Here is a 27,141-nt window from a genome sequence, read left to right as displayed (position 1 = left end):
CTCCTTCATTCTTTGTCTCTCTTTCCCTCTCCCCCTTCCCTGTTTTATTCCCTTGGGCTGATGATATATATTTCTTTTTATATGTTATATTGCCTAATAAAGTGCTGGACATGTTGTAGGTATCCTGCTACCTAATGACTTCAAATATTTTTCTTATTTTCCTGTGCCATTCTTATATGTGATTTTCTCTGACTTTGCGGGATCACGTACTCTTTCTTCCCTGCTTCTTCAGGCCAACTAGCCTCATGCAACTAGATCTTTACATATTGGAAACTGACATCTTAAAAAGGAGCTTAAGAATAAGAGCTGGCAATAAAATTACAGAGTATTCTGAACTCATAAATGGCTTATTTATGCAGCTAGTCAGAGAAGGATTTCCCTCTCGTAGGACAAGAAACATTCAGATCTTCAGTGACAGTGAATGTCATGATACTCAAGATGCGGAATAGGAGGAGGAGGCAGCTTGCTTTAGAATATATTACCTGTGTGACTAAGAGAGGATTCTCTTTTGGGAAGGCATCTGTGACAGACGAGAAGTATTTACAGTGATCTGAGAGTAGTGAGTCATAAATAGGACAGGTAAATTTCTACTCTAGTTTTTAGCAGCATTGTTAGTTAAATAAAGTGTGGTTAGGGAAGCCTGGAAATCAAATAACACAGTGCCATTGTGATTGTTGAATGAGGGAATGAATTTGTCAAACCAGTAAACTCCTAAATAAACTTTGTAAAAAACCCTCTTTTTGAGTTTGGGACTTGTTTTAGTGATGTTTGCATGTATTATATGTATGTACATATGTACATCTATATACATATTCATAAGTTGTGTGCAAAACTAAAAGTTATGGAAATTGTAAAGTAGAAATTTCACCAGAAGTCTACTGATTTGTTTCTGGATGGTAAGTAAACTCTCTTAGAATTATGTGCCAGATATTATCTGTGCCTTTTTCTGGGGAGAGGACATAAAAGATACATAGTTACAAAAATTCTTACAGGGAGGGGAATGGTTCTCAAAAGGTAAGAGCTTCAGCTATAGGATGTATAGATGTATTTCTGTATGTACATATGTATTTTTCAGTATCAAACTGTTATGCATTGCCTTAACATTTTATTTACATCTGGTGTGGAATCAGTGGTAATTAGGACTACTTGATAAAATTGTGGTAATCATTTGTGGTGTGCAATGTTGAATACTTTATCATAATTTTATATCCTAAGCCATTCCTGGTAGTATATGGATTTGCCAGGAATTTGATACAATTCATAGATAAAACATATCCAGAGATTTGTATGATTTTGTCTCTTAACCTAAATTCTTCCTGCAGTTTAAGGAATATTTGAGTATTCTAATTAGTGCCTGAATTTTATATTTGGCTTTTAATCTGTGTATTTAATACTATAAGAATTTCTGTTTTCCCACCATTTTTATCTTAAATTTAGCCAAAAGAGAACTAAAATACATTATTTCCCTAGTGTCATTTTCTATGTGATTTGAATGAACTATAAATGCTATATATTCACATAAAGATTTTGATCTTCAGATTACATTTTATCCCAAGTATTCAAAAGAAAGTTGGGAAGATATGTATTTGTTATCAGGACCAATTTATTTTAAAATTTTGTGTTTTCACTTCATGTATTAATAGACATATAAAGATGAATTTACAATAGGCCTCCTTCGATTGTATTTTTTTAATACAGTTACCACTCTTTAATAAAATATAGCTGTGTACTTTAGTATTTTCTTTAAAATTAGATCTATCAGTTGTCCTTATAGTTTTAATTCCAAGACATGAATGAGAAGCTTATCAAAAACTGTAATGTGGTTACAGTCTAAAAATAACAGTTTTGTTGAGATGTAATTCACATACCATTAAATTAACCCTTTTGAGGTATACATTATATTTGCTTTTCAGTGGTTCAGAAAAAGAATCATTATATATGTTAGAGGGAGAGAAACATTATAAAAGTTAACAGTAGGGGAATATGAGTAGAAAATACGGAAATTTTTGGTGTACATTTCTTGCAACTTTTCTCTGTTTGAAATTATTTCAAAATACATCTTTTTTTATTTTTTCCAGCACTAATGGCTTGGGTGAATTAAAATATTTTTTAAATTTAAAAAAGTGTATGATGTGGTGGGGGCCTTAGTATATTCACAGAGTTGTGTAACCGTCACTACTATCTAATTCCAGAATAAAATTTTAAGCATAATTTTTGTTTGTTTTCCTGTTCCTTCCTTTTCACTTGATATACAAAAGTTGACATATCTTGATAGAAAAATTTCTTTACAATTTTCTTAAAGATTTCAAATGTTGAACTAAAAGACCAAGGTACGTCATAAGTACAAGGAAATAAAGTAGAATTAGGGCATATAAAATGAAAATTCTTACTTGACAAAAGAGAGTGAACTACTTTTAACTTTATATATCCTTTGTTGAAACTTTTGTGTAGAATCCTGGAATAAATCGTCAGTCTTATGCAAAACTGTGTCTACTTCTTAAAACTTGAATTGAGGAAGGAAATGCTTTGTACCAAGATGGCAAATACTTTATTATAAGAACATTTCTGTTTCTTCCTCTCATACTACTTTGTTCTTTGTACTGTATCTTCCTCTGAGAGGGTTTAAACTCTTTAAAGAACTGGCTTAATTTTTGTATGTGTTGTAGCAACATGATCAGTGTTTGCAATGTTTTGTTAAAAGTAAACTCTAAATAATAAAATTGTTATAATCTCCCGTAATTTTCAAGTCAGTTTTCACTGTTGTTAATGATGTATGATACTGTTTTTTCTTTTCTCTTAATTGGAATTTATAAACTCTTACTAAATGCAGATATATCTGCTCAAAACTTACTAAAACATGTCATTTGTTCATAGGGTCAAAAAATTGGGAAGATTAGTTTGCACTACCATTGTACCTTGCTTTTTATAATGAGTGTACTCTGGGTAAAAACATGAATCTGAATAAGTACTAAAAAAAATGCAGTTGCATGTAAATACAACTGAGGTTTTATCTAATCCCCTGATTCAAAATGACCCAGACAAAGGTCTGCCAAGGGGCAAGGAGAAATGAGATACTTTTTCATTCTTTAAATTGTAGAAAAAAATGCTTTATAAAAATTATTTTTATGTCGATAGGTACAAATTATTTTAAAATATTTTCTATAAAGTATTATATAAAACAGTGCTAATGAGTCTTAGTATTATACAAAGCATGTTTTCTTATATTGTTTTACTTATTTTCTGTAGGAAAAGTAGCCATCAAAAAAGAAGACTTGTGTCATCACAGTGGCAAAGAAACTTGGTTTTCATTACAGCCTGTTGACTCCAATTCAGAGGTTCAGGTAAATATTAAGGCTAATGTAATACAAGAGATTGTCACAGGAAATGAGTAAAAAATGAACTAATTAAACTAGTTCATGTAAATAGAGCATATTATACTTTATTTAAATTCTGGCATCAAATATTATAGACTTTTGGGTAATATAGAACAGGAAGGTGATGGCTTTGTCATATTGTTTCAAGAATAATGCTCATGTATATGCATATGCGTAGAATTGGGGAGATTAGCGCATTTCTTTCTTACCTTCTGTTTGAGTCACAATAGCAAATTATTATTTTGTCTTTGAGGGGAAAAGTTTTAAGGGAAAGTATGTGTTTTATTAACTCTGACTTTGGGGAGAATCCCTGGAAGTCTGATTTTGTCTGTACTGATCAGGATTCTCTGTTTACTCTCTAGTAAACTGGACTTGGGGAAATGTTATTCATTTAAACCCTGCCTGAGCCCACTGTGCACAGCCTTCACTCCCACACCCACCCTTTCCTGTTGTTCACCTCGCTTTTTATTTGAAAGGGTATCATTACTCTTTAATCTTTTTTTTCTTTTTGCCAAAATAAGAGACCTTTTGCAGATTCTGTGAGTAAAGAAGTATTTAGCCATGTAGCTGAAGTTTCTATTTGTTTTTAGAAAATCTGAGTTGCTCTGTCTTAGAAATTATTATTTCTGTCTGAAAGGTTTTTGTTGTAACCTTATTTATTTATAAAATATGGTAAGGATTGTGAAACCATTTCCCGAGGGCATAATTGCAAGCAGGATTCTTCCTCTCTAAAAGAAGTTATAATTTGCCACTGTGACTCAAACAGAAGTTTAAGACAAGAAAAAAGTGCTACACCCACACCACAGATAATTTGCAAATAAGTGCCTGTGTCTCCATTTCCTCATAATCTCTCAGGCATTCTGATTAATTATTAAATTCTCAAAAACTTAAGTATTTATGCACTAAAACCCCTTCTTAACTGCAAAATATAACATACTTTTCCTGTTTAACCTACTTTGCCATGTTTTAATATTCTTGTCTTTCTGTATGTCCGTAGCTATTATTCAAATCCCAGTTGTACACTATTGTAAATGATCCATGTGAGAAGCAATGTGAAGAAGTGGAAAGGGTTTAAATTAAAAGGCAGAAAACTTAGGTCCTAGTTTTTATACGTAGTTACTTAAATGACATTGAATTTCATTTCTATAAAGTGGGAATAGAAGTTGCCATATTTGATTTGTATGGTTTTGAGAATTAAGTGAAATATCTGTAAGAATAGTTTAAAAGCTGTTAATGCTATACAGATGTAAAATATTGTCTGTTTACCACCAGTCAATCTGGTGGCTATTTCCCTAATATTCCCTTACCAAAAGGCAGATATGTAAGTTTTAAAGTACCAGTTTTTCTTTTAATAGTTTTAACAAAAGGCGTGATAGGAAAAGGCTTTGAACATTTAAACTGAAATTTTATGAACCATTAAATTTTATAAAACTCATAAATTTTATGAATTTTATGTAAATTTGCTAAACAGTTTAAGAGTTCCAGCTCTCAAAAGGTAGAAGTCTATATAGAATACTCTATAGAATTCTTGGAGATGGTACTAGAGATTAATACAGGGACACAAGCCTTTATTTGATGGTGCGTGGGTGTATATATGCATGCATATATATATATGCATATATATGTATATATACGCATTACATAAGCATGGGTATGCATGTTTATAGATATACACATATATATGCATATGTGCATGTATATGTACACATTTGAGAGATACATATCTCATCTATGAAACATGAAAATTGTGGAAACGGCAGTTACCTATTAGATATAATATAGTCATTTTAAAATTTTGTGCAAGTTATTTTCATGAGTTATTAAACTTTACAACTCTTTTGTCTTAAATGATATTAATAAGATTTACCCACTATTTAAAATAGATTTTAGAAGGAAAAGTACTTTATGGGGTGGGAGAGACATATAACACTTTCGGGTTAATATGGTACCACTGAAAATGTTGTCCCAGTGCTGATAAGGGAATACTAAACTAACTTTATGAGTCTAGAAAAGATAGAAAATCATCCCATGGTTCATACAAATCCTACTTTGTTGATAAATTTGTTCACTTCCATAAACTCTGTAAAATTTTACAAAAATATCATGAAACATAAGAGCAATTAATAGGGAAATAGGTGAAAGCTATGAAACATTGCATTCAACAGGAACTCAGTCTGATAATTACTATTAGTAATTATACCAGTATATCCTAAGCACAGTACTAAGTACTTAATGTCATTTAACTTTCAGAGTAGCATTATGAGGTAAATAGTACCACCTCCATTTTACAAATAAGGCAAATGAAATTCACAGAGATTAAATGTCTTCTCCAAAGTCACAGAACTACTAAGTAGTGGAGCCTTGATTCCAAAAGAGATCTAGCTGATTCTAAAACTCCTAACCACAGTGCCTTTACTACCTTTCACTATTCTGTACTATTAGTCATAAAAAAAGATAGTAGATTAGGAGTATCACTTAAGCAACATCTGAGTGTAAGGAACAGAAGCCTGCTCAGATTTGCTTAAAGAAAATGGGAGAGGCCATTAGAAAGCTCCTAGAGTTTCTTGGAATGTCAGTATGGGAACTTTACATTGCTAGTGTGAGCTAGAAAGTTGTCAGGCATTTGCAGAGGAGATGCATCTTAAGTGGAGATTAGATTCTGAGAACAACAGACATTAAAATTTGCCTAAGTTCATCTGTAAAATGAGTATACAAAATAAAAAGTTAAAATTTTTTGCATAAGTTACAATTATTTTTGAAAAGAGTTTAGTTTCTTATAAAATACCCAAAGGTATTTGGGTGGTTTGTTTGTTTTTGGTTGACTACCACATAAAATAATAGGCTTGCATTCTGGGCCATGGTAAATGAAAACTATATACTGTATCTTTAAACTGTAGACCCCCTCCTCCCCCATTCAGTACAGCAATAGATACTGCAGGTGGCACATGGAAACTGAGACCCACTAATCATTTCTTCTATTCATATGTTCACTGTGCTCATTCAGTGTAAGTTCTCACTGTTTAAATAATTAGTTTTTTTCTTTCCCTTTCATGAAGTGAATAATGTTTTCTCTCAGTCCTTCCCTCTCATTTTAATAACTATTCGCTTTGCAAAATATAAAGGAAAGAAAAAAACCGTTTTATTTTGAGATTCCATTGTATTATTTTTGTATGTCTGATGAGACATGTCTCTTCCTCTGCTTCTCTCTGTAAATCTGCTCCAAGTCTCTTTTTGAGACCTAAAAGAGGCCACACCAATTTTTGAGTCTATGTGACCATATGGCTTCCTCACCTCCAACATCTGACTCAGTTTTCTGCTACAATCTAGAGAGAAAATTTGGCTAAACTTGGGTCAGATGTCCACTTCAATCTAATTTGATATGGTTGGAGGAAAAGTCACTGTAAGGCAGTCCACTTCAGGGCTTTGAGTAGGCATGTTCCCTGAGGAGGGGTTTGGGTAGAGGAAATGATTGGCATTGCTACCTCAGAGGGAGAGATGCTTGTTTCCTAGTTCTACCACTAATTAGCATTTGTGCCCCAAATAATTGCAAGCCTGTTGTTACCTGAGTATCTTCATCTATGAAATGATAATGTCAGCATAAAGGATTCCCTTGGTTGTGAAGTTCTAGGGAGATAACATGCAGAAATGTAATTTAGCTTTCAAGTGGAAAGGTCCCAATAGTATTAAGATGGGCTTTATGCCAAAACAGTTGAAAAATTGTTAAAAACTATAACCTCTTACCTTGAATTGTCTCCCAGAGACAATTTTTTATTATTGCTGATACTGTTATACTTGTCATTAATGTTAATAGTTCTTTTCAGTTTCATTTTCAGTAGTTCAAAATATTGTTAGTAACATTTCATTAGTGTATTTTTCTACTTTTTTTTTAATTTAGGTTTTGGCTTGATTCTACCTTTTGCAATTTTTCCTTCTGGGCTGAACCATTTTTTTCCTCAACCTATTCTAATCTGCTTTCAGACTCTGCAGTGGGTCAGAGGGAGAGCAGAAATGGTTCTTTTTACCTGTGACGTTGTGTCAATAAATCTAGTGGACATTTTTCCGTCCTCATCTTACTTGATCTTTGAGCAGCTTTTGATACTGGTGACCACTCCCTCCATTTTGAAGCATTCTCTTCCTTAGTTTCTGATCCTGTTTATGGTCCTAGTTATCATCTACTTCATTTGGTATTCTTTCTCGATATTCTTTGCCGCATATGTGAAGTTAATATGGGTTGTGCTGGTGCCTTCTATAAATCCTCTTTTGGCTCCAGTGAACTGCAGCCGTACTATTAGTTATTATGTCCTGTAACTCACCAGGGACATTAAGTATTTATCCTTTCTTTATTTCTTAGGCAGTGTGATAAAAAGCATACTGTACATATGGTTGATTAAACCAGGCCGGATATGGTGGCTCACTGTAGTCTCAGCACTTTGAGAGGTTGAGGCAGACAGATTGCTTGAGCCCAGAAGTTTGAGACCAGCTTCGGCAACATAGCAAGACCCCATCTCTATAGGGAAAAAAAAGTGATTAAACCAAATCTCCCATATGGAGAATTTGCTGCTCTCATTAATTAAGGAGTTTGTCTCATACAACTTGTCCAAGCAGTAAATCCAGATGTGCTATCAACCATGTCCTATATGTTGCAATTACTTAGTTAATAGGTCTTTACCAACAAGCATATCTTGAATTTCTGGATCATGCCATAAGTTATTGATTGTTTTATAGGTTTTTTTTTAAGAGACCTCTGCCTTACCTGTTTAAAAAGACGTTTAAAAAGAAATGCAATGATTATAGCTAATAATATATACACGAGGATTTTTAAAACATGCCCTATTCAAGACATAATAAATATAAAAACATAATTCATTATTGCAGGTTGATTTTTTTAACTTCATTTAAAATTTTTGTATGGGAATTAATAATGAGCCATTCTAGATCATATTAAATACTTCTTTAAGGAGAAAACAACACCTTCATAAAGAACTGCCATTAATATAAGAGATACTAAATAAAATTTGTATTTTGCTTTTTCATCTGATGGGCAGTTGTGTCCAAAATTATTTATAGAGGTAATTTCTATGTATTAAAACATCCATCAGAAATCCAGAAGTTGGGATATTTTTCACCTCATGTACAGGCATACCTTCTTTCATTGTACTTTGCTGTATTGTGCTTCACAGATACTGCATTTTTTTACAAATTGCAGGTTTGTCACAACCCTGTGTCAAGCGAATCTATCTGCCTATTTTTTCCAACATCATATGCTCACTTCATGTCTCTATGACAGTCTTTTCTAGCAATAGCATATTTTTAAATTAAGATATGTGTATTGGTATTTAAGACATATTGCACACTTAATAGACTGCAGTATAGTATAAATGTAACTTATATGCACTAGAAAACCAAAAAATTTTTGTGACTTTCTATTTAGATATTTGTTTATTGAAGTGGTCTGGACCCTTAGACAGTATTTCCAAAGTATGCCTGTAGAAAAATTTTTTACCAGTTGAAACATACTGAGTTATTTTATGTGGAAATGGTTGTTAAAATTTAGTGTTTTGTGACTGATAAAAACAAAATAAAATTTAGACTTGAGAGGATTTTAAGTGCATGTATTGTGTTTTGCTCAAATACCTCTGTATTAGTCCATTTTTGTGTTGCTATAAAGGAACATCTAAGGCTGAGTAATTTATAAAGGAAAGAGGTTTATTTTGGCTTACAGTTCTTCTGCAGGCTATACAGGAAGTATGATGCTGACATCTGCTTCTGGTGAGTGCTTCAGGAAGCTTACAATCGTGGTGGAAGGTAAAAGAGGAGCAGGCATATTACATGATGAGAGAGGGAGCAAGAGACAGAAGGCAGAAGTCCCATACTTTTAAACAACTAGATCTCACATGAACTAACTAAGCAAGACTCACTTATCACCAAGGGGATGGCACTAAGCCATTCATGAGGGATTTGCCCCCATGATCTGACACCTCCCACTAGGCCCCACCTCCAACATTGAGGATCACGTTTCATTATGAGATTTGGAGGGACAAACATTCAAACCATATCAACCTCTGTTCATCTTATTTTCCCAAACTGTGTGCAGAAATTTACATAGTATCTTCTATATGGTACCAAGAATATATGTCATATACAATTGAAATAATCACAGGGCCGGGCGCGGTGGCTCAAGCCTGTAATCCCAGCACTTTGGGAGGCCGAGACGGGCGGATCACGAGGTCAGGAGATCGAGACCATCCTGGCTAACACAGTGAAACCCCGTCTCTACTAAAAAATACAAAAAAACTAGCCGGGCGAGGTGGCGGGCGCCTGTAGTCCCAGCTACTCGGGAGGCTGAGGCAGGAGAATGGCGTGAACCCGGGAGGCGGAGCTTGCAGTGAGCTGAGATCCGGCCACTGCACTCCAGCCTGGGCGACAGAGCGAGACTCCGTCTCAAAAAAAAAAAAAAAAAAAAGAAATAATCACAGATATTTTTGTGTGAAATTTTTGTAAAATTAATTGAAATAAAGTTAGCATATAAAATACTAAATCTTCAAATACTACATATATTAGCCCATTTTCACACTGCTGATAAAGACATATATCTGAGACTGGGAAGAAAAAGAGGTTTAATTGGACTTACAGTTCCACATGACTGGGCAGGCATCAGAATCATGGCGGGAGGTGAAAGGCACCTCTTACATGGCAGTGGCAAGAGAAAATGAGAGAGAAGCAAAAGTGGAAGTCCCCGATAAACCCATCAGATCTTGTGAGACTTATTCACTATTACGAGAATAGCACAGGAAAGACTGGCCCCCATGATTCAATGACCTCCCCACTGGGTTCCTCCCACAACACGTGGGAATTCTGGGAGATACAATTCAAGTTGACATTTGGTGGGGACACAGCCAAACCATATCAGTACCAGAGTAATGTAAGTTCCTCAGAATGCTCATTAATACAAGATAATGTGATATTATAACTGCATGTATCAGCCTAACATAATCAATGCTATGGAAGTCATACAGAGCAATACCTTTCAAGACTTTGGTTTATTTTTTATTAAAGGCAAATAATACAGTGCAAGGTATCTGATCTTCCAACATTTTCTGACATACATGGAAAGTATACTGTCATTAAGCGTCCTTTAAGAGATTGAATAATAAGAATGCAGTTGTAGACCAAATCACATTACATGTTTATTATCAAACATAGTACCTTGCTGGATTTTTTTTTTTTTTTTTTTTTGAGGTGGAGTTTTGCTGGAGTGCAATGGTGTGATCTCAGCTTACCACAACCTCCACCTCCTGGGTTCAAGTGATTCTCCTGCCTCAGCCTCCCAAGTAGCTGGGATTACAGGCATGTGCTACCACACCCGGCTAATTTTTTATTTTTAGTAGAGACAGGGTTTCTCCATGTTGGTCAGGCTGGTCTCCAACTCCCGATCTTAGGTGATCCGTCTACCTCGGCCTCCCAAAGTACTGGGATTACAGGCATGAGCCACTGTGCCCAGCCTCCTTGTTGGATGCTTAATATTGCTTCTTTGTAGGTTCTTTATTTTTCTTATTTGTCCCTAGGAGTTCTTGAATCTGTGGCTTGTCTTCTATCAGTTTGGAAAATTCCAGGCAATTACCTCATCTCCTTTTTTTTTCTGCCCTCTTCCTTTTTTCTCTTCTCTGCTGCGACTGCAGTGATGTGAATAATAGGCCGTTTCACCGTGTCTCATATGTCTCCTGTGCTTTTTCCCTCTCTGTGCTTCATTGTGGTTATTTTCTACTGACCTGTCTCCCATTTCACCAGTCCTCTTTTTAGCTGTGGCTACTCTGCTACTAAATGCATTTTCATTTTGGTTTATTACTTAGTTCTAATTTTTTTATTTCATTCATTTTATAGTTTCCAGGTATCTGCTGGATTTTTCATTTTGTTTTACGTCTTTTAAAAAAAATAGCTATTTTAGACCAGATGCAGTGGCTCACACTTGTAATCCCGGCACTTTGGGAGGCCGAGGCGGGAAAATTACTTGAGGTCAGAAGTTCAAGACCAGCCTGGCCAACATGGAGAAACCCTGTCTCTACTGAAAATATAAAAATTAGCCGGGCGTGGTGGCACATGCCTGTAGTTCCAGCTACTCAGGAGGCTGAGGCAGGAGCATCGCTTGAATCCGGGAAGCAGAGGTTGCAGTGAGCTGAGATCACGCCACTGCACTCTGGCCTGAGCGACAGAGCTAGACTCTGTCTCAAAGAAAAAAAAAAGCTGTTTTAAATTCTGTCAATTCCAATATCTGTATCTCTTGTAAATCCACTGCTTTCCTCATTTTTTTCCCTTGGTTTTTGATCTTCTGGCATATTCTGTAATTTTTGATGGAATGCTGGAGATTAAAATATAAAATATATTGGAGATAATTTGAGGGCCTGAATGATACATTTCCCCTAGAGAAGAAGTATGATTCCCGCCAGCAACTTCTGTTTCTATCTTGTTGGCCAGAACTACCTCATACGGCTATCCATGGTCTCAAGGGAGGCTACAAAATGTCAGCTTGCTGGGCTCATAACTGCCCCATCAAAAAACAAACACACACAGACACACAAACTTGTTTTGCTACAATCCAAATCTATAAAATGAGTACAGATATAAGTAAAACTGAACTTTTGTGTGAAAAGAGACTAAAGAGGGTTCTAAAATGTTCACTGATTTGAGTTTCTAAAACTGAAAAGCAGTTTTAAATAATTTGAAACTTTGTTCATTTTTCTTTACTAAGAACAACACAGTAGAAGTAAAAACTTTGAAAACAAAATTGATAGTATAAACTTTTAAAATCTGAAAATTTAAACTGGTAGTATAAACTTTTAAAATCTAGAGCAAAAAAGCAAAGAAAGTCTTCTGAAATTTCACCAACCAAAGGTATCTTGTATCAACATTTCAGTAGATGGTCTTGTAATTTTATACATATATGTTTTTTTAAATAAATTAGCATTATAGTATGCACCCTATTTTGTGATTTCTTTTGCTAAGTATCATATGTATTTCCATGTTAAAGAATATAATGAGTTAGTGTTTTACAGTTTAGAAATTATAATTTCCTTAGTTTAACTCATAATGCCTTTTAATTTAGTGTTCTACCCTAACAGTATGTGTTTTGTGTCTGCCTGTTCTATCCTCACACTTTTCTTGACCAGGTCAATATATAATTATGTTATTATTGATTAATACCTAAGGAATGTTTTACTTACCAGTCAGTGGGAGTAATGAATGTATTAGGTAGGCTCTCACTTAATAATAATGATTTCTGGCAGAATCTCATTAAATATCCTTTTGACTTGCTATAATACTATGATTTTAGTTGTAAACAAAATGATTATCTTTTTCTACTCTATTGTCATAGTTTTTAATGTCTTAGAACTGGAATAGATCCTAGACATTTCCTGAGAGACAGTTGTGTGAACATATGGTTTCTGTAATAAAATGTATATATGTTAAAATTGTAAAACTGCTTTGAGATGCAAATTTTTGTGCAGTTGGCTTGGCTCCCTTGCTAGCCAAGTAATACCTACATGCTGTCACAACAGAAAATATGATTTCAAAATTCTAGTTGAGTAATATTACAAATTACAGATCATGGATCTTCAAGATCACCCTTGAATAGTAGAGATTGTAAATATTAAATGCAGGAATAATGAAAGACCTAGTTTATAAATTATATATGATTTTATAAATATTTGTACCTAGATTTTTAGTGGAAGATTTGCTTAATTTGGTGCCAGCTCCAGGTAACTGCTATTAATTTTGCTACCATAGATGTGTTTGCTGCTTTAAACCTTAGCTTTCTCAGGCAGACTTTTGTTTTAAGGTCCATCAGTATTTATTGCTCATCTCTTACAATTCATCTAACCCTGAGCTTTGTAGCTGGTGGACCTCAGATTCATTCTTGTGTCACAAGTCCTCTTAAAATAGTGAGGGTGTTTCAGGTTAGGTTTCTGTGAAAGAATGTTTGAAAGGGGTTGTTCTAAAGAGGAACAGTGACTAGATAATGAACTTTCCTACCTCTAATGAAATCACTCATGTCATCAGTCCCTAGACATCACTCCCCTGAAATCTCCACATGGCAATGTGAGAATTTGTCTTGTCAGCTGGGTGGAGGTAATCCAGTACTGTTTCTTAACCAGCTTAGAATTGCTCATGATTAGCGCAGAATGGCTCATCACCAGCGGCAGGGTAGAAATATCAAGCTCTGGAATACAGGGTTCCTAAGCCTTTGTTTCTTGAGAAGTTGATAGTTTCAACTGTTTTAAACTTACACTACTTAATTTTTAAAAATTCGTCTATTAATGTCTCTTTAAGAAAGTACTCCTTTATTTTCAGTGTCCCATCTTTCCATCAAGACTCTTGGCCATATGTTATCTTTTGTTTATTGTCTTCCCAACTAGATTGTACGCTGCTTGTAAGCAGTAACTTACATCTTTGACATCTATGGATTCCTACCCACTCCCACAGTGCCTTCTGAAACATAGTAGACATTCCATAAATCTTTATTGTTTGATCAAAGTAAGTAGTGACAAATTGAGTTTTATTGGCTATAACTTAGTTTTTAGTTGTTTTAGAATTGTATGATTTCTCTGTGTTTTAATGATGCTGATTCTGTCCTTAATGCTGGTTTATCTTCTGGAAAAAGCATCCTACATTTTATAATTTGGTTGTATCTCAAAATTTGCTTAAATTTAGGTATTATCTTTCTTTTTAGCCTATGATAAGTAGATACATAAATATTTATTGAACTGGACATAAAATTCTTAAATTTGAATACCATGTTTGACATAAGTATTTGTTTCATATCTTTCAGAACTTTGATCTCTGGTTTTGGTTATTATTCATTTAACAAGTACTTAGTGTAGGCAAAGCCATGTGCTAGTGGTCAGTGGATAAATATTGTGACGATTTGAAAAGGCATTTACCTTTAATATTTTGTCAGTAAAATAGACTACTCAGTTTGTAATTTTTTTTTGTCATTATAGGGTAAAGTTCACCTTGAATTAAAACTGAATGAACTGATAACGGAGAATGGAACTGTGTGCCAGCAGCTTGTTGTACAGTAAGCATTTTTTTTAAACCAAAATCAACTAGAAATAATTCTCCATTTTGTATTCTTTCGATTTTAAGCCAACTCCTTATTTTAACTTCAGAAACTTTTTTCAAAAATGAAATTCTGCTATGTCATTCCTTTTGTGAAGTTGATTTTCAATTTAATTTTCTCATAGTCTACTCAGGTTATGGTGAATTTATTCAACTAATATTTATTGAATATGGGTTAAATGATATATATGGGCATTAAGGATAAGGGTGTCTAACTCTCTGGCAGTGGAGAATTGGAAAGGCTTCCCAAAGAAGGTCCTCTAGAAATTGTCATACCACAGAGCAGAGCTTTAGAGACCTTGGAGCTAGAAGTAATGCCCGCTCAGAGATGACCAGTATTGATTCCCACCTACTTTGAATTCCTTTTTACCTCTTCCACCCTCAAGTCATTTTTTACCACCCAGACTGGCTGTTCTGGAAATCTGTTCTAGCCCAGTGCCCTACTCTTTACTTTCCCTCCAAACCCTTACTCTGTGTTATCAATAGACTGCCAGATAACCTTCACTTCTTCTGGGTGTTTTCTCTATTTTTGCATTAGTTGACATCTGAATATCCCACAAAGTACTGCAGTTTCACAGCCTTCTCAATTAGAGGCTTTTTCTATCATGTCCACATATTGTAAGGCCAGGGAGTAGAGTAGATACTACTCTCCTATTGCTGCTCCTGACTGTAACTTATTCTCATCAATTGTGAACCCCAGCTCCTTTGAAGTATTCTGTCTGTATATAAATATGTCTGTTTACTACTATATATAACATTTCATTAATTTTTTCCGACCTCTTTGAAAGAAGATTGCATGTGTATGACTCTTTGTCTCTTAATATATCAGTACGTATTTCCTAAGAATAACTATATTATCTTAAATAACTCCAGTACAGTTACCAAATTCAGGATGTTTAACATTGTTACAATACTTTTTAAAAATCTATAGTTATTTTCTAATATTTTAATCTGCAGTTATTATATTCCACTTTTGTTAACTGTCCCAGTGATATCTGTTAAGGCGTTTTATTCCTTCTAAGAAAGGATCCGCTCCAAGATTATGTTTTATGTTTAGTTGACCTGTCTCTTTAATCTCTTTTAACATGGAATAATTTTTTGCTTTTCTTTGATTGTATTAACATTTTTAAGAATATAAGCCAGTTTTTTTTTTTTTAATGTTTCTCAATTTGGGAATTTGGGTTTAGCTACTAAAAACAGTTCAAGATCTGTTTGCAGCTTTTTCTCCACAGACTGACTCTGTAGACCAACTGAGAGCATATGGTGAAAGTATCTGGATTAGGTCTTCCACTACTCCCTCCCATGCTTCAGTTTAATTATAATAGTCATTTGAAATACAGTTAGTTTGGTTGGTTTGGTTTGTTTGCATTCAATTTAAGGGTTTTCTTGTGCCCCTTCCCCCAATTTAAGTTTTTTCCCCCATCCTTGTAGGCTTAATTTTATTTTTGAATAGAATATTTGCAAGATTTCAAAAGTCAAAACTATAACAAAAGGCGTTATTCAAAGATGTATAGTTCAGTTCCCTCTCCCCACACCCAGCTCCAAGCAACCATGATCTGATTTCTGTCCCTGTAGTTTTTGCCTTTTCCAAAGTGTTATTTGAACCAAAGTATGTGATATGTCTTTTTTGTGTCTGCTGTCTTTCACTTAGCATAATGCTTTTGAGATTCATCCACATTGTACGTGTATCATTTCCTTTTTGGTGTGTTATATGTTTCTGGTTATAATTTGGTAGATACTGTTATCCTCCTTTTGCTGATGACAAACTGATGCCCATATTGGTTAAATAAGCCTAATTTCACACAGGAAGTGTTGGAGCCTGAATTTGAACTCTGGCAGTTTGATATTTTTCCCCCAACTTTAAAATTTTGAAATAATTATAGATTTACAGAAAGTTGTAAGGATAGTACAGAGAGGTCCTGTGTACCCTTCACTCTTTTTCCCTCAGTGGGTACATCTTGCATGACTGTAGCACAATACCAAAACCAGGAAATTTACATTGGCATAATGTATGTATATAGTTATAGATCATTTTATCATGTGCATAGATTTGTGTAACTACCACCACCTAGATAAGAAACTCTTCTGTCACCATAAAGATATCCCTCATCCCATACTAACCACTCCTCTCTTCTAACCCTTGGCAACCTCTAATCTGTCTTTATATCTATAATTTTGTCATTTCAAGAATGTTATGTGAATGGAATCTTATGTGACCTTTTGAGATTGGCTTTTTTTACTCAGATCTGTCTGAATGACTGTGTGTAGTTTTTTGTAGACAGAATATAGTTGGGTCACTTTTTAAAAAAATAATTTTTGCCAATCTCTATCTTTTTTTGGTGAGTTTTTTCCATTTATTTTTAATGTAATTGTTAATATATTAGGCTTAAATCTGCCTTTTTCTTGTTTTCTGTTTGTCTCCTATTTTCTAGTTTTCTGTTTTCTTTTTCCTGTGGGTTACTTGAACACTTTTTAGAATTCCATTTTGATTTATTTATATTGTGTTTTAAAAAAATCTATAGTCTGTCTCTCTGTATAAATTTTTTTTTAGTGGTTGCTCTAGGTATTACATTATACATGCATAACTTATCATGATGTACTGATGTCAACATTTTACCAGTTAGAATAAAGTGTATATACTCTACCTTCCTTTAAATCCCTTTACCCTCCCCTATTTGTAATATACTTTGTCTTAAATATTTCATCTACATATATTGAGAACCACATCAAACAATGCTATAATTTTTTGCTTCAGCCATCTAACACAATTGAGAAGAGTTAGAGGAGAAGGAAAGTGTACGTCTATTGTCTTTACCCACATGTTTGCCCTTTCCATGTTATTTTTTTTCCTTTCTGATGTTTCAAGATTCCTTCTGTGATTAAGTTTAGAGAGTTTCCTTTTACCATTCTTTTAGAGTAAGTCTCCTGGTGATACATTCTCTTGGTTTTCCTTCATCTCAGAAGGTCTTGATTTCCTCTTCATTTGTAAAAGATAATTATACTAGATATAGAACTCTGAGTGGATGGTTCTTTTCTTTCCACATTTGAAAATGTACCACTTCCTTGTGTCCTCCATGGTTTCTGATGTGAAATTCATTGTCATTCAAATTGTTTTTCCCTATAGGTAACACACCATTTTTCTCTGGCTTCTTTTAAGGTTGTTCTTTGCCTTTAGATTTCTTTTATTTTTTTCTTTCTTTCTTTAATTTTCTTTTTTTTTTTTTTTTGAAATAGAGTCTAGTTCTGTCGCTCAGGCTGGAGCGCAGTGGTGCGATCTCAGCTCACTGCAACCTCTGCCTTCTGGGTTCAAGCGATTCTCATGCCTTAGCCTCCTAAGTAGCTGAAATTACAGACGTGCACCACCATGCCCAACTAATTTTTATATTTTTAGTAGAAATGGGGTTTCGCCATATTGGCCAGGCTGCTCTCGAACTCCTGGCCTGAAGTGATCCTTCTGCCTTGGCCTCCCAAAGTCCTTGGATTATAGGTGTGAGCCACCACGCCCAGCCTGCCTTTAGATTTCCATATGTTTTGGTTTGACTGTGATGTATCCTGAAATAGATTTCTTTCAGTTTATCCTGTTTGGGGTTCGCTCAGCTTCTTGACTATGTATATTTATGTCTTTTGCCAGATTTGGGGAATTTTCAACCATTATTTCTTCTATTAATTCTTTATCACCTCTGCTATCTTTCTCTCCTTTCAGAACTCCAGTGGCACAAATTTTAGGTCTTTTTTTTTTTTTTTTTTTTTTTACAGTCCCAGAGGTCCCTCTGAGGCTTTGACCTTTGCTTTTCCCCCTAGTCTATTTTCCCTCTGTTGTTCAAATTGGGTGATTTCTATTGTTATGTCTTCAGGTTCAGTAATTCTTTCCTCTGTCTTCTTCATTCTTCTGTTTAGCGTATCCATTGAGTTATATTGGTTATTATATTTTTAAGTTCTAAAATTTATATTTGATTCTTCTTTATAACTTTTTTCCTTTGGTGAGAGTTTCTTTTGCTGAGACTGTCTTGTTTTCTTGTTTTAAACATTTTCGTAATTGCTCATTGCATTATTCACAATAGCAAAGACATGGAATCAACTTAAATGGCCATCAGTGGCAGACTGGGTAAAGAAAATGCAGTACATATATGCCATGGAATACTATACAGCATAAAAAAGAATGAGATCATATCCTTTGCAAGAACATAGGTAGAGCTGGAGGCCATTGTCCTTAGCAGACTAATGCAGGAACAGAAAACCAAAACAAATATTGCATGTGCTCACTTATAGTGGGAGCTAAATGATGAGAATGCATGGACACGTAGAGGGGAACAACAGACATTAGGACCTACCGAAGGGTGGAGGGTAGGAGGAGGGAGAGGATCGGGAAAAATAACTAATGGGTGCTAGCCTTAATACCCGAGTGACAAAATAATCTGTACATCAAACCCTTGTGACACAAGTTTACCTATATAACAGACCTGTGCATGTACCCCTGAACTTAAGTTAAAAAAAAAAAATTGCTCATTGAATTATTTTTATGATGGCTGCTTTCAGATTCATGTCACATAATCACAACAATCATGTCATGTTAGTGTTAGTGTCTTGTATTAGGCCATTCTCACATTGCTATAAAGAAATACCTGAGACTGGGTAATTTATAAAGAAGTTTAATTCGCTCACAGTTCTGCAGACTGTACAGGAAGCATGGCAGCATCTGCTTCTGGGGAGGCCTCAGGAAACTTCCAATAATAGCGAAGGCAAAGGGGGAGCAGTTGTCCTACATGGCAGGAGCAGGAACAGGAGAGAGAGCGGGGAGGTGCTACACATTTTTTTTTTTTTTTTTGAGATGGAGTCTCGCTCTGTCGACCAGGCTGAGGTGCAGTGGCATGACCTCCGCTTCCTGGGTTCAAGCGATTCTCCTGCCTCAGCCTCCCAAGTAGCTGGGATTACAGGCTTGCACCACCACGCCTGGCTAATTTTTGTGTTTTTAGTATAGTCGGAGTTTCGTCATGTTGATCAGGCTGGTCTTGAACTCCTGACCTTGTGATGTGCCCGCCTCAGCCTCCCAAAGTGCTGGGATTACAGGCATTAGCCACCAAGCCTGACCCTCTTTTAGTTATTTTTAAATGTATAATAAATTATTGTTGACTGTAGTCACCTTCTTATGCTGTTAAATACGAAATCTTATCCATTATATCTAACTATATTTTTGTGCCCCCACTTCGTGTCCCAGCCTCTGGAAAACATTCTTCTGCTCTCTGTTATCATGAGTTCAATTTGAATTTTTAGTTCCCACAAGTGAGACCATACAAAGTTTCTCTTTCTGTGCCTGGTTTATTTCACTTAACATAATGATCTCCAGTTCCATCCCTGTTATTTTGAATGACAGGATCTGGTTCTTTTTTATGACTGAAAAGTACTCCATTGTGTATATATACCACATATTCTTTATCAGTTCGCCTGTTGATGGACACTTAGATTGCTTCCAATTCTTGACTATTGTGAATAGTGCTGCAGTAAACATGAGAGTGCAGATATCTCTTCAATATGCTGATTCCCTTTCTTTAGTGGGATTGCTGGATCATATGGTAGCTCTATTTTTAGTTTTTTGAGGAACCTCCAAACTGTTCTCCATAGTGGTTTTATTAATTTACATTCCCACCAGCAGTGTACAAGGGTTCCCTTTTCTCCATATCCTCACCAATATTTGTTATGCATGTCTTTTGGATAAAAGCCATTTTAACTGGAGAAAAATTATAATTTCATTGTAGTTTTGATTTGCACTTCTCTGATGATCAGTGATGTTGAGCACCTTTTCATAAACTTATTTGCCATTTGTGTATCTTCTTTTGAGAAATATCTATTCAGATCTTTTGCTCATTTTTTAATAAGATTATTAGATTTTTTTTCCTGTAGAGTTGTTTGAGCTCCTATACATATTCTGGTTATTAATCCCTTCTCAGACAGATAGTTAGCAAATATTTTCTTCCATTCTGTGGGTTGTCTCTTCACTTTGTTGATGGTTCCCTTTGCTATGCGGAAGCTTTTTAACTTGGTGTGATCCCATTTGTCTATTTTCGCTTTGGTTGCCTGTGCTTGTGTGCTTGTGGCAACAATTATGCAAGAAATCTTTGTCTAGTCCAATGTCCTGGAGAGTTTCCCAATGTTTTCTTGTAGTAATTTCATAGTCTGTAGTCTTAGATTTAAGCCTTTAATCCATTTTTATTTGTTTTTTAATATGGTGAGAGATATGGGTCTAGTTTCATTCTTCTGCATATGGATATCTGTTTTTCCCAGCACCATTCATTGAAGAAACTGTCCTTTCCCCAATGTATGTTCTTGGCAACTTTATTAAAAATGAGTTCACTGTAGATGTACGGATTTGTTTCTAGGTTCTCCATAATGATCTGTTGGTATATGTGTCTGTTTTTATGCCAGTACATGCTGTTTTGGTTACTATAGCTCTGTAGTGTAATTTGAAATCAGATAATGTGATTCCTCCAGTTTTGTTCCTTTTGCTCAGGATAGCTTTGGTTATTCTGGGTCTTTTTGGGATTTTTTTTTTTTTTCTATTTCTGTGAAGAATGACATTGATATTTCGATAGGGATTGCATTGAATCTGTAGATTGTTTTAGGTAGTGTAGACATTTTAACAACATTGATTCTTTCAGTCCATGAACTTGGAATATCTTTCCATCTTTGGGTCCTCTTCAATTTCCTGCACCAGTGTTCTACAGTTTTCATTATAGATATCTTTCACTTCTCTGGTTAATTCCTAGCTCTTTTGTTTTATTTGTAGCTATTGTGTAAGCAGTATTATTTTCTTGATTTATTTTTCAAATTGTTCACTGTTGGCATATAGAAACCTTACTGATTTTTGTTGTGTTAATTTTCTATCCTGCAACTTTACTAAATTTGTTTATCAGTTCTAATAGTTTTTTGGCGGAGTCTTTAGGTTTTTTCCAAATAAGATCATATCATCTGCAGACAAGGATAATTTTACTTCTTTCTTTCCAGTTTGGATGTCTTTATTTCTATCTCTTGTCTGATAGCTCTAGCTAGGACTTGAATAACAATGGTGAAAGTGGGCATCCTTGTCACGTTCCAGATCTTAGAGAAAAGGCTTTCAGTTGTTCCCCATTCAGTATGACACTAGCTATGGATATGTACTATATGACTTTTATTGTGTTGAGGTCTGATCTTTCTCTATCTATTTTTTGAGGGTTTTATTATTATGAAGGACTGTTGAATTTTGTCAAATACTTCTTTAGCATCAGTTAAAATGATCATATGGTTCTTGTCCTTCATTCTGTTGATATGATGTGTCACATTGATTAATTTGCATATATTGAACCATCCTCGCATCCCTGAGACAAATCCCACTTGGTCATGATGAATGATCTTTTTAATGTGTTGTTGAATTGGGTTTGCTGATATTTTGTTGAAGATTTTTGCATCAAGGTTCATCAGGGATATTGGCCTGTAGTTTTCTTTTTTTGATGTGTCTTTCTCTGGTTTGGTATCAGGGTAATACTGGCCTCATAGGATGAATTTGGAAGTATTCCCCTCTCTATTTTTTGGACTGAGTAGGATTGGTGTTAGTTCTTCTTGAAATATTTAGTATAATTCAGCAGTGAAGCCATTGGGTCCCAGGCTTTTCTTTGCTGGAAGACTTTTTATTGTGGCTTCAATTTCATTACTTGTTATTGGTCTCTTCAGGTTTTGGATTTTTTCATGGTTCAATCTTGTTAGGTTGTATGTGTCTAGGAATTTATCCATTTCTTCTGTGTTTTTCCACTTATTCTTTTTTTCAGAGTTTCTTAAGCCTTTGCTCTCCATACTCACTGTCTTGTAGCAGCAGAGTTCCAGTGATAGCTTTATGGAATTCGTTGTTGATTTCTCATCCTTATAGATATTCTGAAGTTCGTGACATTCTCTGTTTTTTAGTAATGCTAAAGGCATGGTTTCACATATGGCTTTCTTTGTGCTTCTTGCTGGACTTCGGTTTTGGGGGAGTAATGTATGGAAAGATTCATACCCTAGTAGTTACTATTATCCTGCAGACCTAGAAAGTCCCCACTGCAACATTTTTTGACCCCCCCCCATCCGTTGATCTTCACTGTGTTTCTGTTTTCACTTCTTTCTACATCTTTTTTCGTGATCTATCACTGTAGTCATTTTCTTGCAGATTCCGTCAATTCCCCTATTGTTCTCATTATTCTTATTTATCTGGAAAAACTCTACTATGATTGAAAGTGACCTCTTCCTCTGTGTTCAATCTGCACGTGAATATTGCTGGAGAAAATCACATAGACTGATTTCACTTTAAATTTATCATCACAGGCCTCACATGGGCACTTATGTCTGCCCTGGAACTTAACTGTGCTTCTCTAATACAGCTATAAGATTGTCTATCACCACAGCCTGGAAATTGCTTACATCTTCCTGAATCCAAATCTACAAATCTAATTTGCATCCATAATTTTGTCCTTATAGCAGAGGAGGTACTCCTTTTCTTGACATTGAATTCTTCCATCTGAGCTCTGGATTCCATTTATTTCCTCCACTTAAGAGTTTTGCTCCTTCAGTTATGCCTTCTTTTTCTTGTTTTGTCAGCTTTACCTTCTCCTCTAGATGGTTCCCTCCACAAATAAACATGTTCTAGTATCTCTATCCTAAAAGTCATGCCTCCCCAGCCCTCATCTCTGCCCACCCATACCCCAGTCCTTTTTATCATTCCCATTTCTCTGCTCTCCTTTGAAGGCAGACTTCTCTAGAGAAAAATAGTGCTAAGAGTGTGTATGAGTGAGTGTGTGTGTGTGCCCGTGTGTGTGTGTGTGTGTGTGTGTGTGTTTGCAATTCTGCAATCAGCAATTTCCAGTAGATTTTTCTGTGATGTAGAAAATGCTTTGTGTCTTCACTGTCCAAAACAGTAGCCACTAGCCATGTGTGGATATTGAAAACTTGAAATACAGCTAATGTGACCAAAGAGCTGAAGTGTTAATTTTGTTTAATTTTAATTAAATGTAAATAACCACACGTGGCTAATGACGACAGCAGCTTCAGTAAAAGAACCTGGACTCCTTTTTAGCAGTAGCTTATTTCAGGACTTGGGCAGGGAAAATATGAGATGAGTCTGGAGCATCTTTGGGGCTCAAAAAGTAAGAAAGTGCTAAAAAATAATGGGGGTATGTAAAAAAAAAAATTGAAGCCAATGTAAAGAGACTTCAAATTACCAAATCTGGAACAATTTGAGCTTCAGAATAAATAATAAATAATAATAGTGGATTCAAACTTATAAAATAAAATAAAATAGTCATATGACAATACTGATACAAATAAACAGTTTAAAAATACTTGGTAGGGAGAAAGGACTGCTTTTTCCTATGGTAGAATTCTAATTAATGAATGTAGGAGGATTGATGAAAATGAAAATCAACATTGGCAAACATCACAGTAATAAGTGGGTGAGGGGACAATTCAACAGATCATCTGTGGATGCTCAGTGAGCGTAAGTATGATGACAAACAGTATTTTTGCATAGTCTCAAAGAATCCTTCCCATAAGATATCTGATAGATGCCACCTTAATTGAGTGATCAAAGTTAACATCACCAATAGTGAGACATCCAGTACCTCCCAATAGGATGCACTGAGGACAACAAGATACATAACCTCAACCTAATCATGAGTAAACATCAGACAAACTCAGATTAAAGAATACACTACAAAATAACTGGCCAACCAATACTGGCAAGATCATGGGGCAAAGAAGGAAAACTAATGAACTGTCTCAGAATGGAGAGGAATAAGAAGACATGACAACTAAATGCAGTATGGGATCCTATATTGTGTCCTAGATCAAAAAAGTACATTGGTGAAATTTGAGTAAGGGCAACAGATTTCAGTAATTCTGCTATGGTTATATAAAACGTTAACATTGATTGATGAGTATCCAGAAACTCTATTATTTTAACAGCTTTTTTGAATATCTGAAATTATTTCAAAATAAGCTTTTTTAAATTGCCTATACCTGGTGCATTCAACCCAGGTCTGTTTTCTGAGTTTCAGATTAATATGTCTACTTTGATGTATCACATTGCAAACTTAACACATTTGAAACTGAAGTATTGATTCTCATGTCTATCCAACCACTCCCCCAAGGTTTTAGCAAATGTTTAATTCCACTCAGTATGTTTTTCATCTCTAGATTTTTCCATTTTTATTGTCTTTTGTGTCTGTGTGGAACATATGGAATATAATTATAACTTAAATGTCTTTGTCTGCTAGTTCTATCTTTTTTGTCATTTCTGTTTCTGTTTCTATTGTTATTTCTTTTCATTATGGATGATAATTTCTTGGTTCCTTGCATTCCTGGTTATTTTCTGTTGCATGCCAGACATTGTGAAGTTGCTGGATATTTTTATATTTCTATGAATGTACTTGAGCTTTGTTTAGCACTTGGTTAAGTTACTTAGAAACAGTTTGATCCTTTTATGGTTTGCTTTTAACTTTTGTTAAACAGACAAGCACAGCCTTTACTGGAGGGCTTATGTTTTCCTGCTATTAAGGCAGTACCCATGAATTACCAGGTTTTCTACTGTGGCTGATGGTACCTCTTGCTAGCCATGTGTGGGTTTTAGGAACTGTTCCCTCTATTCTTTTCAAATGGTTCTTTCCCCAGCCTCAGATGATTTCCTCATATATATATACATGTGTCAGTACTCAGCTGAAAACTCGGGGGAATTCTTGTAGCTCCCTGGAGATTTTTCTTTCTCTGTGCAACTTTCTTCCCTTTAGTACTCTGCCCTGGGGGCTCTAGTCACTTTGACTTCCTCCTGCTGACAGCTCTGTCTCCTCTTCTCAGAGAAACCGTTTAGCTGTAAGCTGGGGCAGTTGGAGGGCTCACCTGTCCTTCACTGCTGATTTTGTCCAGTTCATTTTGGGTGGAGAGTGAATCTAGTTCCTGATACTCCATCTTACCTGGATGTAAAAGTTAACATTTTCTTTTAGTTTAAAAAAAAAGTCCAAAGAAAAGAATCAGATCAGTCTTTTTATAAACTGTTTATAATATTTATTTACCTTTGTAATTTTTAGATACTGTATTAATGTAAATGCTTTATATGTCACATATAAATAAAATATAAAATTCCTTATATTGGGGTTATTTTTAACATTTGTTTTCTGCCCGTCCATAATTTATGATATGAAATTGCTTGACTTACAGATTGGAAGAACATTGCTATCTTAGGTCATTAGAAAAATAATATTTCCAAATATGTGTAATGAATAAAATAACCTATATTTAATAATATTACTTCAGTTTTGCAGAAAACTCAATTTTTAACTGTTTTATATTTTAAAATTAAGAGTACTGATGATTTCTGTAGGGTGACACTTCTGGTTTATGGGCATCCTTGTTCTGGTTTGTGGGTATTCTTATCCTTTCATAAGTTTTTGTGTACTTATAAGTCAGTACTGCATTTTCCTCTGGGTTTTTTTTTTGTTGTTTGTTTGTTTGTTTGTTTGTTTTATACGGAGTTTCACTCTCCTTGCCCAGGCTGGAGTGCAATGGCGCAATCTCAGCTCACCACAACCTCCGCCTCCTGGGTTCAAGCGATTATCCTGCCTCAGCCTCCTGAGTAGTTGGGATTACAGGCATGAGCCACCATGCCTGGCTAATTTTGTTTTTTTTCAGTAGAGACGGGGTTTCTCCATGTTGGTCAGGCTGGTCTCAAACTCCCGACCTCAGGTGATCCACCCGCCTTGGCCTCCCAAAGTGCTGGGATTACAGTTGTGAGCCACCGCGACTGGCCTTTCCTCTGGTTTTTTATACCTCATAAAATAGAAAGTTGGATTTCTGTCATTAAGGTTTCTCATCATTGATGTTTATGTGAGATAAATGTGGTATTACAAGGAGAGTAATATTGTATTTGGGGGCACAGTGGGAATGTAGAAGGGCACTGGACTTCAGTAACAAAATTAAAAAGTAGAAGTTGAGTCTTGGCTAGCTTCTTACAAGTTATGCTACCTCTTTGAGCCTTACATTGTAACTTTCTCACATAACCTCCTTGAGCCTTACTTCTTTTAAATGGCATAATACTCTTCTCAAAGGCAGTTGTGAGAATTAGGTGCATTTTGTGAAAGTGTATAGTAAACTGCAAATGCTGTATCAGATATCATTATGAGGTTTAGCCTGAGAAAAGTATAAGTTTTAAGCAGTATGTACAATGGAAAAATCTGAGTATTCCTGAACCCCACATTAAAAACCAGAATTATTATCCTGGCTTGTGTTTTCTTTGGCTAGTTTCAAAATTTCTTTATTTTTTGATGCCCAGCTTAATAGAAATGAGTCATATTATCATTTTTGTCTTTACTCGGCGGTATACCAATAGCACTTCACTCACGTCTGTGACCTGTGGGTTGTGGAGAGAAATAAGGATGTTACTCAACAGCTTGCATCTTTCAACAAAGAATACTTTTCAAAACACTCATGAGTTTCTCTTAGGCATTAGAAAATGCAGAACCTTAGACATTAAACTAAACTCATAAAGTCAGTAATATTTAATGAGAAAATTGGAGGAACAAATCACTAAAGTTAGATTCTGTGTTCTCTGTAAATACCAACAACTATGAACCATGGAGTAGATCAGACGACCTTGGTTTTTATG

General features: G+C 35.1%; 1 protein-coding gene across 12 annotated transcripts in view; it reads left to right on the top strand.

The window, feature by feature from the left end:
* RASA2 (RAS p21 protein activator 2) overlaps nucleotides 1-27,141 on the top strand; it is a 123,391-nt gene that overhangs the window by 32,776 nt on the left and 63,474 nt on the right. For all 12 annotated transcript variants that reach the window (XR_002520525.2, XR_001900068.3, XM_021934803.2 and 9 more), the window contains exons 4-5: nucleotides 3,247-3,341; nucleotides 14,372-14,448. Coding sequence is in view for 10 of the 12 variants with exons in the window: in XM_021934803.2 (XP_021790495.1) it covers nucleotides 3,247-3,341; nucleotides 14,372-14,448 (172 nt within the window). In the remaining 2 variants the exon portion in view is untranslated. The remainder of the gene's footprint in view (nucleotides 1-3,246; nucleotides 3,342-14,371; nucleotides 14,449-27,141) is intronic.

This window comes from Papio anubis, chromosome 2 (genome assembly GCF_008728515.1).
Source record: "Papio anubis isolate 15944 chromosome 2, Panubis1.0, whole genome shotgun sequence".
NCBI lineage: Eukaryota > Metazoa > Chordata > Mammalia > Primates > Cercopithecidae > Papio > Papio anubis.
This window is presented reverse-complemented; position numbering and strand designations above follow the sequence as displayed.